The following is a 16,944-nucleotide window of genomic DNA, read 5'->3' as shown; positions in this document are numbered from 1 at the left end:
TTCCTTGAGATCTCAGAGCTGCAGAAATCGGTGCTAGGCAGTTCATGAAGATCCTTGGTGCTGATTTCAGTCCGAACGGGAGTACCTTGAACTGAAAGTGGACGCCAGCCACTGTGAATCGTAGGTATTTGCGATGTTTGGGATGTATAGGGATATGGAAGTATGTATCTTCCAAGTCCAGAGAAGCCATAAAATCTCCTTTGTTGAGACAACTTAAAACTTCGGCAAGTGTAACCATTCGGAAACTCTGTTTCTTCAGAAACTTGTTGATGTTTCGGAGATCGAGAATCGGGTGTCACTCCCTTGATTTTTTTCTTTATGAGGAAGAAGCGAGAGTAGAACCTGCTTCCTTTCTGTAACAAAGGAACTTTTTCTATCGCATTTTTGCGGAGCATGTTTAAGGCTTCTTCGAAAAGTAAGTGAAGACGAGGGGGGGACCCTTGGGCAGGGTCGTAGGTGGTTGCTAGGTGAATTCCAATGTGTGACCCTTGTGTACTAGGTCGAGGACCCACTGATCTGACATGATCTACTGCCAGTGGTGAAAGAAGGCTGAGATCTTTGCGCCCACAGGGATGGAGGAAGGAATGACTGGCGTCCTGCTGAACTCATTGTTTCCTGTTGGAATCGCGACCTTGGTTGTTTGACCGCCTTCATCCGCCCTGACGAGAGAAACTATCAGAGGCAGATTGTCTGTATGACGTTTGATAGTAAGGCTGTTTGTATTGCGACTGGTACTGCCTGTTCTGCTGATTGTGATAACCTCCCCTGGATGTAAAGCCACGACCTCTGGCTCCTTGGAAAGATCCCCGTTTGTGCATGAGAGCAGCCAATGATTTTGCAGTATCTGTATCAGTCTTGATACCCAACAAGGTTTCATCTATGTGCTTTCCAAATAATGAATCGCCGTCATAGGCCATATCCAGGATTTTGGTTTGTACCTCTGGCCTAAAATATGTTGCCTTAAGCTATCCTTGGCGTCGAATTATCGCAGCCGCTGCAAGCTGTCTGAAGTTGGTATTAGCGATGTCTAGAGCGCAGTCAATAACTTTGGATGCGGCTCGTTCACCTCCCAATGCAATTTTTCTTGCCCCTTGTCAGCAATCTTCCGGGATAAGGTCTATGAATTCTGCCAAATCCGACCACATCTGGCGGTCGTACCGACCGAGAATTGCCTGTGAATTTGCAGCCTTAATGGAGGATGCAGCATTAGTGGAAAACGTCTTTCCTATCAGATCCAATCTTCTACCATCTTTATCAGGCAGAGCTGAAATTGGTGTGGCTGCATTCTTTGATCTCTACTGAGCACCTTGAGATATGACTGAATCCGGACGTAGATGACCTATAAGGCAAGATGGAGTATCCAGAGGAGCTCGGTATTTCTTCTCAATCTGCGGAAGAACCGCAGGTACGGAGGCAGGCGTTTTCATGATTTTAAGACCTTCATTCTAAATGTAGTCTATAATTGGAATTGCTCTTGTAATGTTTCTATAATCCTCTTTAAAATCATGCAAGAAGCAGTCAGACTGCTCAATACTGACTGGTAATTGGAATCTAGTCGCAGCTCGTTGCATGAGGTTGTGGAAGCCGCCGATCTGATGACTGAGGAATAGGTGGAGAGGGCATAGGAATGATGTAATCATCCCAAAGATCCCCATCACCAGTGTTGTCGGGTAATTCACCCTCTTCAATACCTTCCTCGTCCGAGAATGAAGTATCGTGGTGCCCTTGCGGTGCTGACCCAGAGGGCTGCCTCTGAGAACTAGGAACTTCCACCTGAGGTAGCGATGCTGGTACTTCAGCCGGTGCGGGAGGCAAAACAGGAACAGCCGTTTCTGAAGGAAACCTTTGTCGATAATCAGCCAACATGGCTTGTAGGTCTTGTATCAAAGAAGGAGGAAGATGACTGGTCTCTCCTTGATGCGAAACCCTTCAGGCATGTCTCTGATAAGGGGGTAGAGAGATCTTCCTGGTAAAAATGTTCTTGGAAATCTTCTTCGGCTTCATCATCTTGGCATTTTATTTGTAGTTCTGAAGGATGGCGAGCTATGCCGAAAGGACCCTCCTCATCAGACTCCTCATCTTCCACAAACGTCTCCAAAATATGCGATGGCAGTAACGGAGAGATATTGCTGTAGTCTTGCCTGTGGTAGGTTTTTAGCTGGAAGTTAGTATAGGAAATGGGTGTAGCCTATTACACTGGAGGAATCGCTGTTGACCAATTCTTCGTCGACTGGCTTTTCGTCGTCGACGGGGTAATCTTAGTCGACGGTGTCGTTGACAACGTCGTCGTCGACGGGCTCTTCGTCGACGGGCTCTTCACGACGGTGTCGTCTTCGTCGACGGTGTCTTCGTCGTCGACGGGCTCTTTGTCGACTGTGTCTTTGTCATCGAGGAACTAGACGTCGATGCGGTCGTCGACAGAGGTTTAGAGGAGGAACTCTTTCTCGACGAGTCCTTTGCCACACTAAATTTCTTTGAAGTAGATATTTTAGAAGACACAATAGGTGATGACATAGCCATGGTAGAGACAGTAATTGTAGAAAGAGGAGCAGCAGAGGTCACATATACCGTATGAGAAGACACTAGAGAAAGGGTTTTGATCTGGGCTTTACTCACGGTTCTGGAGGTTGAAGGCCTTTTGGAAATCTCAGAGGACAGAGACAAAGCTGATCCAGAGGGAGAAATGGGAGACCTTCGTGACTGGTCAGAAGCCTCATGAGAAGCCGGGTGGTGCTTTCTTCCTTCAGAAGAGGAGCTGTCGTGGGATCTAGCCCTCTTGCTAGATGTTGAAGCCCTGTCATCCTCCTCAGCTGACGAGGATTTCAGCCATCAAAGCAACCTTGCTTCCCTGTCTCTGATGGTTTTTAGCAGGGAAGTTTCGGCATATTCTACAATCCTTAACTACAGGGTTAGGATGTAAACAGTAGATGCAGTCCTTGTGCTGATCTTCTACATGGACCCTTTTCTTATCACAGGTCCTGCAGGCTCTAAAGAGAGCTTTCTTGTCAGACATTTTGAAGGGTAAAGGATGAAGAAACTGAGTAGGCACACAGGGAGACTCCCTTCTACACGACGTGCAGTGAAAATCTGAGGAGAACTGCCTCTGCTGGGAAGGTTCTAGAGGGTGCTGGCAACTGATTGGTTGGAACTATTTTTTAGTTCTTTTCATATAATGAGGTAGATAAGCTACTAAGTGTTGGGCCTTCTGGGCCTCTTTTCTTTTTTAGCCTACTACAGTTCTTACTAAGGCACTGCTTATGTATATATATTTTTACCGTGGGACTCCGCAACGGGGAATGATTCAGGCATGTGAATCTATGAAAGATACCCCAATACTGGATAACACTGGGTCGCCCGGAGCAGGGCGATGGAACGTGCAATTGTCTTGTTCACAGAAGCCCCTGTGCTAGGCTTGGACCACGAGCATCTGTCAGTGCTTCATTAAAGGGCAAAAGCGGTTTGGATGTAGAAGCCCCAGGATGAAGCACTTCTGTCAAGAGATTAGTCCTGACCTGGATAGAGGGCAGCTCCAGTCCAAGGACCTCTGCTGCAGTCCTTACCACCATGGCATAAGAAGCCCCCTTCTCTGTAGCCACATTCGGTGAAGAGAGCACACCAGTATCTGGGGATGTTTCCAGTCCACTGGCTTCCCCAAGACCCTTATACCAGTCCATCTGGTCTATTTGTTGTTCTAAAGGGTCCATAGACCCCTCCCACTCCTCACCCATGCCTGAAATGTCCTCATGAAACCTCTGGGCTACATTGGGGCCAGAGTTGACGTTGAACGACGCCTATCCGACTCTAAGTCGTCAGGTATAAGAATAGGTCTCGCATTGCCAGTGGGGGCCGGCATCGCCGAAGGCACCAACTTTGGCTCTGACGCTGGGGATGGTCACGTTGGCACGACCAGTGTTAACCCTAATTCAGAATCGGATCCATGAGACCCCCTGGCGCCATGGCGCGAGCCGACTGTGTCTAATCCGATGGGGCCCCTTCCAACCCCGCGGGAACCGAAGGCCCACCAGATGGGTCGGCCCGCTCAAATACGCGAAAAATTCCTTCCTTTGAGCGGGGACTACTCTGGATCTCGGAAACAGGGGAGGCACGAAGTCGAACCTGGCTCTGCAGAACCGTGTCTAGAGTGTTGGTGCTCCTTACCTGTCTCGTCTGGTTTTGCTTTTCTAGTTATTGGCGGTTGGTCTCAATATAGCATTCTCTAGTTGCTTAACAGTGGTGCAAAAATGTTGGCTTATATCACTGTTCAGTGGATATTGCCTAACTGTGCTGGCAGGACTAGAGCTTATGTGTTTTCTGAGTGGACGCTACATAGCATTCTCTTGTTAATTAACTCTGCTGTCAGCACTAAGGCTTATGTCACTCATGGGTAAACTGCATATATCATTTTCTGGTTTCTTCATGCCTAGAACTGGGGTTTATGCCACTTCGGGTGTACACCATACATTTTCCCTGGTTGTGTAACTTTGCCTGTAGAGCTGGTGCTTCTCACTCTTGGGTAGACCAGTATATTCTATTACATATGGCATCACTTATCCACATCAGAAGAGGTTCATATGGTATAATTCAGCCCTCCATAGAGATGTTAAGTATCTGATTGCAACACTGTGTTTATTCTCACACTCTCTGCAACACTGTGTTTATTCTCACACTCTCCGCTACACTGCATACCTAAGCGCAGCAACACACCATGTTTAAAGCTCGTTTCTAACCCTAATGCCCCATACTTGACATTTTCCATAAAGGTCAAACTACAACCCATACTAGAAAAAAAGAGTGTGGGGTTACTATTCGGTCAGCACATACTATGACATTTTAAGTCCACAAGCAATTTTTAGATTCAAATTGTAAGAGGTGCTCCAAATGGCGTCTTAATACCCACCCACCAGGGTAACAACTGATCTCGAGACCTAGGAGGTCCAGAGCAAAGATTAACCACACTGCACCAGAGCACACTAGATCACTATATCTGTAATCCAATGGCAAAATAGTATAAACTTCTCAGTCGCAAAGATTGCGGGAACAATTCCCTTGTGATATGTTTCCAAGGAGTCCTTGATATACTGTCCCAAGAGCAAGGTTTCAAAGAATGTTTCAGCCACACTGCAAAATCAGGTCATTTAGTTTTTATTTCCAATGTAAGTGAAGACACAGCAGCAACCGACGTGCGTTTCGCCCGCAGGGCTTTTTCAAGGCTGCAGAGGGATATATATGCATCAGCTATTGCAGATGTTACATTCCACACAGTGTTTGCATTTCATACATATATTTTTCTTTTAGCCCTCAACATGCATGATGTTCAACAGAGTGCTTCCTTAAGTCCTCGGCAGTATTACATCCAAACATTAAAAGCTTTATGCAATGACATCCATGTCCAAGAATAAAGAAAAGCAAGTGAATTAGGATTCCATTGCAGAGGGGAGAGTGTATTTAAAAAGGTGGACCAAGTGTGAGACTCAGAAAATAGATTGAAACAAGTGGGAAAAGTACCTAGTGTAACTAGAAACACCCGAGCAGTGTGAGAGTAATATCCTATTTTCGTGTGGTGCAAAGGGCCCAGTACCAAGTGTAAATAAAGCTGGGGTTGAATATGTATAATCTCACCTCAAAGATAATAATCCCGTTGGTGAGTGCAATAATTGCTGTCGAAAGGATGTCCAGTTTGATAAATAAGAAATCTTTAAAGCACTGTGAATACCAAGTTCCTAGAAAATATATATGGAAAAAAAGGTCTTATAGACTATCGTCATTCCCTAATCCACAAGATGTAGTGGTCATCTAAATGGCCCACTATATGAGTTAAGTTTATGACCACTCTTGAAATGCACACAGCAATACTGAAAACTTAACATGTAATTTATAATTTCGAGTGATGGCAGTTATTGTTTGCTTAGCATAAACCTGGCTCGAGATGTATATTGACAGTGACTGTCTCATTCTAAGGATAACAAATCCAAAAACGCTTACTATTCACGGTGCCTTGTAGGACAAAACAATTAATATAAAGTGTCCAAACTATATATGTTACTTCCCCACTGAGAATATAAAATGGCTCCCATCTCCCAGCAAAATACTATCACTAACATTTTATTTAATAAATATTTCAAAGAAAGGTACCAATTCGGCCTTCTTACCCCATAAGTAAAAAAGCAATGTTGAGCCTGTGCTGGTGACTCGGAGATGCATACAATTGCGGGTTTGCGAACGTTTTCCTCGCGGCCCACGATAGTCCAAATTAATGCTGAGCGCACCTAGATACGTCCGAAAGCCTAAAAAGCGCGGGAACAAGGGGGGCGAGAGTAAGGTGCAGAATTAATTCCAATAGCTGAACTCCAAAAATCCAATTTTTCAAAACAATTGTTAGTGCGAAAAGTGCGGAAATCCCTGCTTGACGCTTCTGTGTGCTTTCGTAGCGGGTCTCCTACCTGTATCACGACGGTCCCAATTCTTATTGCCGGTATCCAAACTAGACGCGAACCTGGTGTTTCCGCCATCTTTTTAAGCTACTGCAATAGCACCCTTTCATGGCAATAGAAAGTGGACTGGCAGTATGTGTGTATTAAAATCAGTACGGGTGCTTGAGAGACGTGATGTAACGTCATCCCTGTAGCATATAGATTATTTTAGAATCTATATATTCTTTAAATTGTGCAAGAAAAAAGATTTATTTTAAAACTCGCACCTATTGTTGCCAATATTGGCGCATTGCTAAAAATATCCGACACATATATAATCGTACCCTACTAATGTCTAACTTTGTCGGAAATGGATGATGGACATGCCTAGAGAAGATTAAAGCTATTTTTAAACCTTAGGTCGACCTATGCTTATGGCGAAATTACAACGAACATGGAGACAGGACTTATGAGGCCATTTCAAAATGCCTCATTAGAATTGTGAAGTCACTGCCTTTTTTTTAAAGCATAGAGTATACGCAGAAGATCCATACAGCAACAATTGACAGTCTAACTTTGTCAGAAATGGATGATGGACATGTCTAGAGAAGATTAAAGCTATTTTTAAACCTTAACTCGACCAATTTTTATTTCGAAGTAACAACGGACATTCGAATTGTGAAGTCACTGCCTTTTTTAACAACATAGAGTATACGCAGAAGATCCATACAGCAACAGTTGACAGGTGGCTGATTTAAGTAACAGGAATCATAAGTACAAACCCGGATCTATGTAGTTATTTCACCTAACTCACTTGCGGCAACGACCTACACTATGGAGACCCAAGTCTCCTCAGCGAAGAGCAGCTCACTTGACCAATTTAATAACGAACACTGACCTTTCTATCACCGTATTTGTATAAAACAGATTAGAATCTGTCTAGATGGTTCTTCATAGGAACAATGTTATGGTGATCGAGGCTGTTATCCAGATATTAAAGGAAGAATGTTCACCATAACTCATGCAGTTAGTATCAGTTGAAAGAACTAGAGTGGATGAATCATAATTAGTAGATTTGACAGACATAGGTGATACCAAACAAGAACAACATGTCAACAAGGAACTCTTTTGTTTCTCAAACAAAACTACAGATATTCATATATTTCCTTGTCGATATTAATCCCACATTCAACTGCCCGTAGTTTGATGATCCACGCACTTTCTAGTTTGCGTAACCAGGACACCAGGTTGCCACCTCTCAGCTCAGGCTCAACAGTGTCTATGCCATGGATGCTTAGTCTCAGTAATTCATTCGATTTGTGTGTGGTGTTAAAATGTACTGCTAAGGGGTACTGTGTATTGTTGTTTCTAATGGCACAAATATGTTCTTGAATCCTATCTTTTAGTGACCTTATCGTGCTCCCCACGTAGATTTTTCCACAAATGCATTTAATACAATAAACCACAAATTTGGTATTGCAGTTCATTAAACACCTGATGGAATATGTCTTGTTGGAATTGTATTGGAAGCTTGTGATTTCATGGATTCCAAAGCAACATATGTTGCAAGTATCGCACCTCTAATAACCACTTGGGGCAACAGGTAGCCAGGTTGTATTTTGTACTGGTGGAATGAAACTTGGGCACAAATGTTGTCTGAAAGTGCGACCTCTTGCATGGACCATAGTGGGATTCTGTCCTATGGCATTTCTCAGAGTGGTGTCGTGACTCAGAAGGTGCCAGTGTTTTTTAAGAATCTTATAAACATCCGTACTGATGGTGGTGTATGGAGTAATAAAGTTACATTTACTCATTCTCGGATTCTTTCTTTTCTTCTTGTTTACCAGCAGGTGGCTTCTTTTTACCTTGTTCACCTTTTGTCTAGCTTGGTTGATTACAGTTTTTGAATATCCCCTCATCTGAAAACGCTGTTCTACAGTTTCCAACTCTTTACTCAGTTCAGTTTCATCGCTGCAATTCCGTTTAATTCGCAACATTTCCCCATAGGGGACTGCATTGATTTGCAAAGACCGATGTGCACTAGTAGCGTGCAGTGCAGCATTGCAAGCTGTTGTTTTCCTGTAAGGTAATGTTTTCAGCCTACTGTTGTCCAAAATGATGGTGCGATCCTAGAAATTCACCTGTCTGGTGCTATGTTCCTTTGTAAATGACAAGTTGAAATCATTATTGTTAATGTGCAAAACACATTCTTCAAGCTCAGTCTGTTCCTGCCCAAAATAACAGAATATCATCAATGAATCTTCCCCAGTAAAGGATACATTCCAATAGATGTCCCGGACAGTTCCGCCAAACATGTGTGATCAAAAAGACCCATGTACAGGTTTGCAAATGAGGGGGGAAATTTTGCCCCCATTGCCACTCCTCTGATTTGGCGAAACCAGTGTCCATTGTGCATGAAGATGTTATTATCTAGGACAAGTTTAATCAGGTCAAGTAACATGACCGTGTGTTCATACATATTGATAGGAAGACTGTCCAAAAAATATTCGACTGCACTAATATCTTGATCCCCTGGTATGCTCGTATACAATGAGCATACGTCCATTGTAACTAATTGATGTCCTTCTACCCACTCTACATCTGCTATCTTACTTAGAATGTCCTGAGTATCCTTGATGTATGAGGGTAGATTAATTACAAGAGGCTGAAGGTACATGTCAATGTATTCCGATATTTTTTCTGTTGGGGAGTTTATCCCTGAGATGACTGGTCTTCCTGGGGGGAATATGCCTTGCTTATGTATTTTTGGCAGTACATATATACAAGGACTGGTAGGTGTATCGTTAAAGAGATATTTGTATTCCGAGTCTGAAATGAGACCTTCTGCTCGCCAGTGCTTTAATCTTTTTTCAATTAGCAATACAGTCGATTTTATGGGATTGCATGTCAATTGAGCATAAGTGGTCTGATCTGAGAGTTGCCTGTCTATTTAATGAAAATAGTCCACTTTATCCATGAGGACCACATTCCCTCCCTTGTCTGCCTCTCGGATGACAAGGGAGGTGTTGTTGGTACGATTATCTAAGGCCGCCTTCTCACTAGGTGACAAATTGTGTTTGGCTTTGAACTTTCTGGATTGAAGCTTATCTTCAAGCTTGTATAGATCTTCAAATACCAATTCCTGAAAAGTATCAATCACATTGGGACCTGAAAGTTGAGGTGTAAATCTAGATCTGATTTTAAGATCCTGTTACTTCAAGATTAATTGGACTAGATGACATTTTGTGTTTGTCTGCAAAAAATGTGTGTAGTTTGAGTTTTCTAGTAAATTTAAAACAACTCACATGCAAGGCTGTAAAGTTATGGTAAGCACTAGGACAGAATCCCAAACCTCTGCTCAAAAGATTGATTTCAGTTGGTGTATAGCTTGACAAATTAACAACATTGATACCATTTATCACATCTGTACAGTCATCATTACTTATGTTTGTTGGGTTCGTGTTCCTGATCTGGTTGTCATCCCAACTCTTTACTTTGCGTTGGGATCCTGGTCTACGTTTGCCCCTCCTAATCTTTTTGTAGCTCGTTCTTTCTGTAGTGCTTGCTTGTTGCCCTTCCTGAATCTCTGAAGTTCTAAAAAAAAAAGGGGTCTGCACTACTGCTAGGCATTGGACCTGGTGCATGTCATGCTGTCGGGATCTAGGAATCCAATGTACATCGGAACACTTTGCGACCCCATTAGAGGTATGGAGTGCTGTATGAATGATACAATGCAGTCAAATTTATAGGGTCGTTTTTTATCACACTTTTTTTAACAAATGGTTTTAAAATAAAGCCAGCTTCTCTGCACTATTCCATACTTCACTTCAAAGCAATAAAGGAGACAGCAAAGGATTATTCTGATCAAAATATTTATTTAATAGATTTGATAATAGTACAGTGGTCTTGGGAAAGCAACTAAGTCAGCTAACACACATGATTATATTTATCATTAACAATAAGCATTTAGTAAGCCCCTGCTAAGGAAACTTCTGGTTTTAGCGAGAAATCTTACTAGATAAATTCAGTTTGGATTAAATATTCCTAACTGGAGGCTTTAATAGACAGTTGTTTTCAGAAGACGTCGAATGAGGTTTTAAAATTGTTAAGTGAGGTATGCAACATACTTTAATATCAACTTCAACCTCAAAATGCTAAAGGACGAGGGAGCTGCCTTATATCATAACCTTGAGTCTAAAGATTTGAATGGTCAATTTGAAGTAGATGGTTCATCGTTTCATAGGGAAACAAAAACCTGGTCTTGAAATACACTTGTGAACATCTGTAACTGTCTGCTGCAGCCAGCTAATTGCTTAAATTCTATAAGTTACAACATTTACTATCTGAGGAGATAGACATCCTGATTTTCTGGAGGTGCGACTACTTATGGAGATTCATGCCAGAACTCTAAAATAGGATGCTTAGCTGACATTATACGGGATGCTCACAAATTTAAGAGCGGTTTGGCGGCAGTTGCGGAGTGGATGAACGCCAACTGCTTCCAGCTTAATGCCAACAAATCGGAGGTGTTGCTGGTGGGGAGAGACACAGAGTTCTGGAGTGAGCATTGGTGGCCGGATATTCTTAGGTGCCCACCCACCCCTAAGTTGGTGGTGAAGAATCTAGGGGTGTGGATGGACTCGACCCTCAGTTTTCAGGATCACTCCAAGAAAATGGCTGGCACGTGTTTTGGCTTACTTCGGGGGTTGAAACCCCTGTTGGGGTACTTTGATCTGTCCACCCGACAAACCATTGTCCAAGCGGCTATCTTGTCAAAGCTGGACTACGCCCATTCGCTCTACCTGGGGCTAATAAGGATGAGGTCACACGTCTGCAAAGAGTCCAAAATGTGGCAGCCAGAGCCCTGCTTGGGCTCCCTAGAAGCTGCACGACAACCGGTGCCATTTGACGGTTACATTGACTATCTATGGGCAAGCGTATCGAATTCAAGGCCCTTTGCCTGGCCTTTAAAATTCTGAAGACCTCCTCCTGGGTATCTTGGCCAATCTGTTAGTGCCTTGTACACCTTTGCGCCTTTTGCGCTCCTCGGGGCAATGCCTGGTCACCGTCCGTCGGGTGAAACGTGTACGTGCCGGTGGACGGTCGTTTCGCAGCCTAGCAGCTAAACTTTGGAACTCCCTTCCCTCCCAGATTCGCTGTCTGATGTTTCGGAAGGCGATCAAAACCTATCTCTTCCCCATGGCTTAGGCCTTAGCCTCTATGTCTTGTTGCTGGCAGCGCCGGGACGCCTCTTCGCTGAGGCAGCTGTTGCGCTATATAATTTGGGTTAATATAACATAACATAGTTGGGGAATTAGGCTAGAATGTACTAAATTAGTTATCAATTTAATTTCTGTTGATTCAAAATGATGCTTACTATTGGAGGAATTGGCTATCTAATGACTGGTGAAATGAATCTTATCAAAGAGATCCATGGCATCAAGGTAGATGTGGGAGACAAGTTGGGTGGAGTTATTAAGAGACTGAAAAACTGCTTCAATCTAAGGTCCCAATTACGAATAGTGCAGGTCTGGGGCAGATTTACTTCATGGTAAATTTGTATGCAAATTGATTAAAACTGTGCAGTAAATCTGGCTAGTACGGTGCAATTATTAATTAAACTCCATGGAATGGGGAATTACATGGGGTGGGTAGATGTGGCGCCAGGTTCTCAGGCCTTCAACCCGCACAGAATTCCTTTCCCAATTTCGTGGGACTCAAGGTAAACATTTATTACCTGCTTTGAGCAAGTGGTAATTGTATGCTGAAAGCTCTCTATAGGGTGGGAGATGAAAGAGGGAGGTGGGGGTTGTAGGAGAGGGGAGAGGAAACATTTTGTCAGAAAAAACGTCTCGTGATTTTCCAGTTGGTTTCACTGACTTTTTCTTCCATACCCGATTTTTCCTGATGTGAAAAAACCTAACAACTAATAATCAAGCAGAACAAAATTAACTCATGAAAGCATATGTTAATTTCGTTCCGCCTGACGCTGTAAGTTTTTGCTGCAAAAGTCCTACATAAAAAAGATCTTTACATTTGAACCTGGGCGAAAAGTGGACCATGTCTCATGAGCAATGAGTTACATAAAATAAAACAATCAAAATAGAGATTATAAATAAAAATGGAGTTGTGTCGTGCATATAATTGTGTTAGAAAGAATGGGGATTGGGAGCACACAGCCTCACATCTCAACACAGTTCGCCTCTTTGCATTATGGTGAATACAGTACACACTTAGTGCTTACTTCAGTATTAACTGTGGTTTTTAACCAAAGTTGGTGCAGGATAGTGCTGAACATCTCTAGACAGGTGTTTCTGGATTTCATCCTCATCAGTAGATGTCAAAACCTATTTCATCTGGGATTACTGGAAATGTTGCCTAAGTCTTCACAGGTCACAGTACCACTGACAGGAACATAGATGCGTCTAAAAAAGCTCATCAGCTTGCTGGCTCAAGGAAGCCTTTTAAACGGACCTGTGAAGATATGGGCAGCATTTCAGCAACCCCAGGTGACGTTTCTCTGCTCTTTACCCCTTCTGCTCTGTACTGATGGAAGGGCTAAATTCAGAAACACGTGTCTAGAGATAAAAGCACTACCTGCACCAACTTTGGTGAAGAACTAAAGCAACTTTGAAGTAAGTGTTCTGCATTTACCAGAATGCAATTGAGTGAACTGTGCTGGGATGAAAGGAAGTGTGTTCTCTTCCCCCTTGTAATTGTGTTAGATGTTTTGCATAAAAGGGTCTTGTTACATACTATGAAAGGGTGCCTGGGAGTGAGTTCCATCTGGCGAGAGAAGGCAAGGTCATTATTAGGATAGTCTAGAACATTTGGTTGAAACTCAGGAAAACACTTCAGGGGATTGTGGGAGATCTACATGGCAGTACAAACATTAAAATACTCCTATACTTGGGCTCAAGGCAATGAGATGTTGCAGTTAAATTAAATCTCTTTATCTTCCCCGGGACAATACAACTTGGCCTGGGATACCAGATCACTGCAGTGACAAATAAGTCAGTTGTGGAGCTCAAGTAAAAAATGTGGGAGCTTTTTAGGTAAATGAGTGTCATATTTCATATATTATAGTGTATTTTGATAAACTGATATAAAGAATGGATGGAAACAATACTGAAAATGGTGGAAGATGAGAGGAGGAGTTCATGTACGCACCCAGCTTTTTCTCTGAATGGTCACCAAATATGAAAATTGAAATAAAAAGTTAAGGTATAAAGAGGCATCCAGTGCTTTTTTGCCAGAGGAACCGACTACCCAACGTTTGCTAAAGGTCATGGCTGATTCTTACCAATGGAATCAGTATGTTGTTGACTTATACAAGAAATAGGTACTCGTGGTGCTGTAGTAGTTCCCGCTTTTGATTCTAGTCAACTGGATTAGTGTCAGAAAGATCTAGCATTGTTAACACTATGCTTGGAGGTAACTTCATTATGCAGCCATACAGCACAGTATTCTGCATCCGTCTCTAATTATTTTCTGCCACTATTTCAGAAGGTTTATGATGCTTTCCTCACCAGAGTGACTAACGAAGAAAGTAAAAGAGAAGAATTGCTCTTTTGCTGTTGGTTTTCCTGTGGTCACCAAAACTTGATGGCCACGTCCCCCTTTAGTGTCCACATTGATGGTAATGTTGCCTTTGTGGTTGAAATTGCTGCCTGCACATTTGAAGGTTTGAACCCATGCAGGTAATAAGGCCTGGTGAAGGATTTGTAATGTTTTTTTTTGTCTTTTTCTCAAGGACCACAGGCATTAATGCTTCAATTCCATATTCACATAATTCATCTCATCATCTCCATTTGTTTTGGGGGTGGGGGGATACGACGGTACATGACTATAACGGGAAAATTAGTAGCATTGTACGTTAAATGATACTGATTTCATGGTAAATTTATGAAGCCAAAATGACTTTATGCTATGACAAAGGCTCATGCCTAAAGCAATATGTTGTAATGCTGGACCCACATGTATACTGACATATAGAAAAGACAATAAAATATGTTTAAAAAAAGAAAAAATCTGCATTTGTTCCAAATAAAATATTGCCCGACAAGGGAAGAATTAATAGTTTGTTGCCGAGTCTAGCCAGTCTACCAAAGCCAACAATTAAATCTCATGGTTTAATAATGGCAAACCTCTTAAGGTGTTAGATAAGGGGAATCAGTAGCCGGAATAATTATCTGGAGACCAGCATCCCTTTGTGCAAGACTGCTTAATAATAATATCTGTTCCTTCAAGGCAAAATTTTAGTGAAACCCTGAGGAGAATCCCAAATAACCTGTCGTAAATGACTAGCAAGACCATAGTGCTAGCAGCCCTAATTGCATTTGCAGAGATCACACACTTCTTACTGCCCATTGAATCCGGATGCTTGCTTGTCAGGAAGAACAGTGGATGCAGGCTATGTGCCATTAAGCTTCCTGGCTACAGACACAATTGCAGAGTTTGGCTGAGGGTCAGTGTGAAAGAACAAGAGGTCTTGCTTGCCCTTTTTCAGAAACTTTGCTGGAGCAGACTTTGCAGATGCAAGAGCAAGGAACATTTGCATTGCTGGTTCTAGGAGTCCTGGTTCCCGAGGCAGAAGAGGTCTGGAGGCCAACCAATGCAGAATCTCAAAATATTAATGATGAAAACAATAGTGGAATAGGCATCAGAGTTTGCTTCTCCTGTACCTAGAGCTTTATTGAAAGTTGTGATTGGCAGGTGACATTCAAGGAGCCTCTGCCAAAGTAGGCGATAAACCCTGGATGAAGGATAGGTATTCAGGAACGCCTCCTGAAATGTCCACAATGCCATGAGTGTGAACACCTGTAACACCTTTTGGCAAGCGATCTCGGCTGTTTATGAGGACCCGTATGAAAAACGCTCAGACCTGAACACTCCCACACACTCAGGAACTTAATATTAGTTTATTTTTCATACATACGACTTAGGAGTACATGTGCAAGATCTGGTTAAAAAGCTCCTAGTTCATCTTGTTTAAGAGATTTGATCGCGCGGTGGCCCAGCTGTGGAACCTAACCTTACAGACTACGTTTTGGTCGGAAATCCCACCAAAACCACTAGAGCAACATTACGTACTCTGGAACTCCTACACCTACCTAGTATCACCATGGAGAACAACCAAGGTCTCTCATTTAGCGATGATCTTGTATCAGATATCCTGAGAACACCCTCACTTTTAGACCCAGATGGAGCGGCAGCATACAGCAGTCAAGGTAGGGATTGGAATACCATCACTAAAATGAAAAGACAACTCATGAAAATCATTATGCATGCCGCAATAATGACCGAATACTTACGAGCAAACATAGCTCCTAACGGTCTTATTGTTGCAAACATGCCAATAATCTTTTTAGAAGAGAAACAATTCAAGGAGGAATGGTCCCTAGTTGCTTGCAAATGCACTAGGGACTGGCTCTGAAAGCCAGTATTACTATCACGGCTTTCAAAACAAAACCGGCAGAAATTAACAGTGAGATAGCGCAGAATAAGTCTACCTGGTAAAACAGAGGGTCACAAAACTCCAAAAGGATATCTCCAGGTTCAGTAAGGAAAAGATCTACCCTTATCTCAAAGAGGATTTTAGCCAAGCACAGAAGGACAACTCATCAGAGGAGAGTAACTCCTTACGAAGAAGGAACTCTTCAAACAGCAGCAACTCCAGCACGTACAGCTGGGGTGGACAACAATAACACCAAAGAGGATCTACCAACCCAATGTTTGGATACAGAATGCCACCTTATCAGGGACCTCCATTATGGCAGTACCCCAAGTTTCCCACAACCACTGTTTGCCCCCTTCCACCAACCACCTTTTTTAGGCAGAGGCTGGGCTGGGGCAGAGGCAGAAGAAGAGGAGGAGGCTACAACCAACTGAAGCAGGTTCAGTTCCAGGACCAACCCCAACAACACATGGAGTTCAGTAGCCAGACAGGGAAGAGAAGTTAGTGGTCAACCGTTCCACGAGGCAGCTCAGTGACGTAGAAAAATAAGTCCTACACAAAGGTCTGGGTTTTGTCCCCACACCCAGATTCGACAACTTCAGAACCAACGGTGAATTATACAACTTTTTCAGGAAAGTATGTCTGAAAGCCTTCTTTGCTAACAAACCTGAGTCACCACCAGTGCGACTCATGCCTACTAAAGCCCTCGACGTTCACTCCTAACGCAAGCATGGTACCACCAGAGATTATCACTTTTGAGAAGGCTGTCCTAAAGGAGATTGTAGATAATCGCACAAATGAACATTCCACTATACTTCAAGGCAGGAAAATGAGGCCATTCACAACGAGGGGGAGCAGTTGTCATTATGTCTACAACCGACTACAGAAAGGAATGCCCCGCCAACTGGAGGACAGAGGGTAATACACTCCCCTTCTGGAAGATTCTACCACATGGCTGATCACAAAAATAAAATCCATGGTGACAGCTACATTAAACCAGGGATGGATTACCAAAAATGAGGCGGAATTCCTCATTAATGACAATCCAGGATTATTTTTATACCGTTACAAAAATTC

The 16,944-nt window shown here is 42.9% G+C and overlaps 1 protein-coding gene across 10 annotated transcripts in view; it reads right to left on the bottom strand.

Moving 5' to 3' along the window:
* The window catches only part of LOC144772799 (uncharacterized), a 492,737-nt gene that overhangs the window by 291,109 nt on the left and 184,684 nt on the right, over positions 1–16,944 (bottom strand). For 2 of the 10 annotated variants that reach the window (XR_013599846.1, XM_078657374.1), the window contains exons 3-5: positions 6,150–6,284; positions 5,620–5,720; positions 5,127–5,210 (exon numbers count right to left, since the gene is read on the bottom strand). The exons of 7 other annotated variants lie outside the window; for them this stretch is intronic. Coding sequence is in view for 1 of the 3 variants with exons in the window: in XM_078657374.1 (XP_078513500.1) it covers positions 5,205–5,210; positions 5,620–5,720; positions 6,150–6,284 (242 nt within the window). In the remaining 2 variants the exon portion in view is untranslated. Of the gene's footprint in view, positions 1–5,126; positions 5,211–5,619; positions 5,721–6,149; positions 6,285–16,944 lie in introns of those variants that run through there. One more of the 10 variants, XR_013599845.1, reaches the window with a different exon arrangement.

This window comes from Lissotriton helveticus, chromosome 8 (genome assembly GCF_964261635.1).
Source record: "Lissotriton helveticus chromosome 8, aLisHel1.1, whole genome shotgun sequence".
NCBI lineage: Eukaryota > Metazoa > Chordata > Amphibia > Caudata > Salamandridae > Lissotriton > Lissotriton helveticus.
The sequence above is the reverse complement of the archived record's forward strand: the minus strand, read 5'-3'. Positions and strand labels throughout refer to the sequence as shown.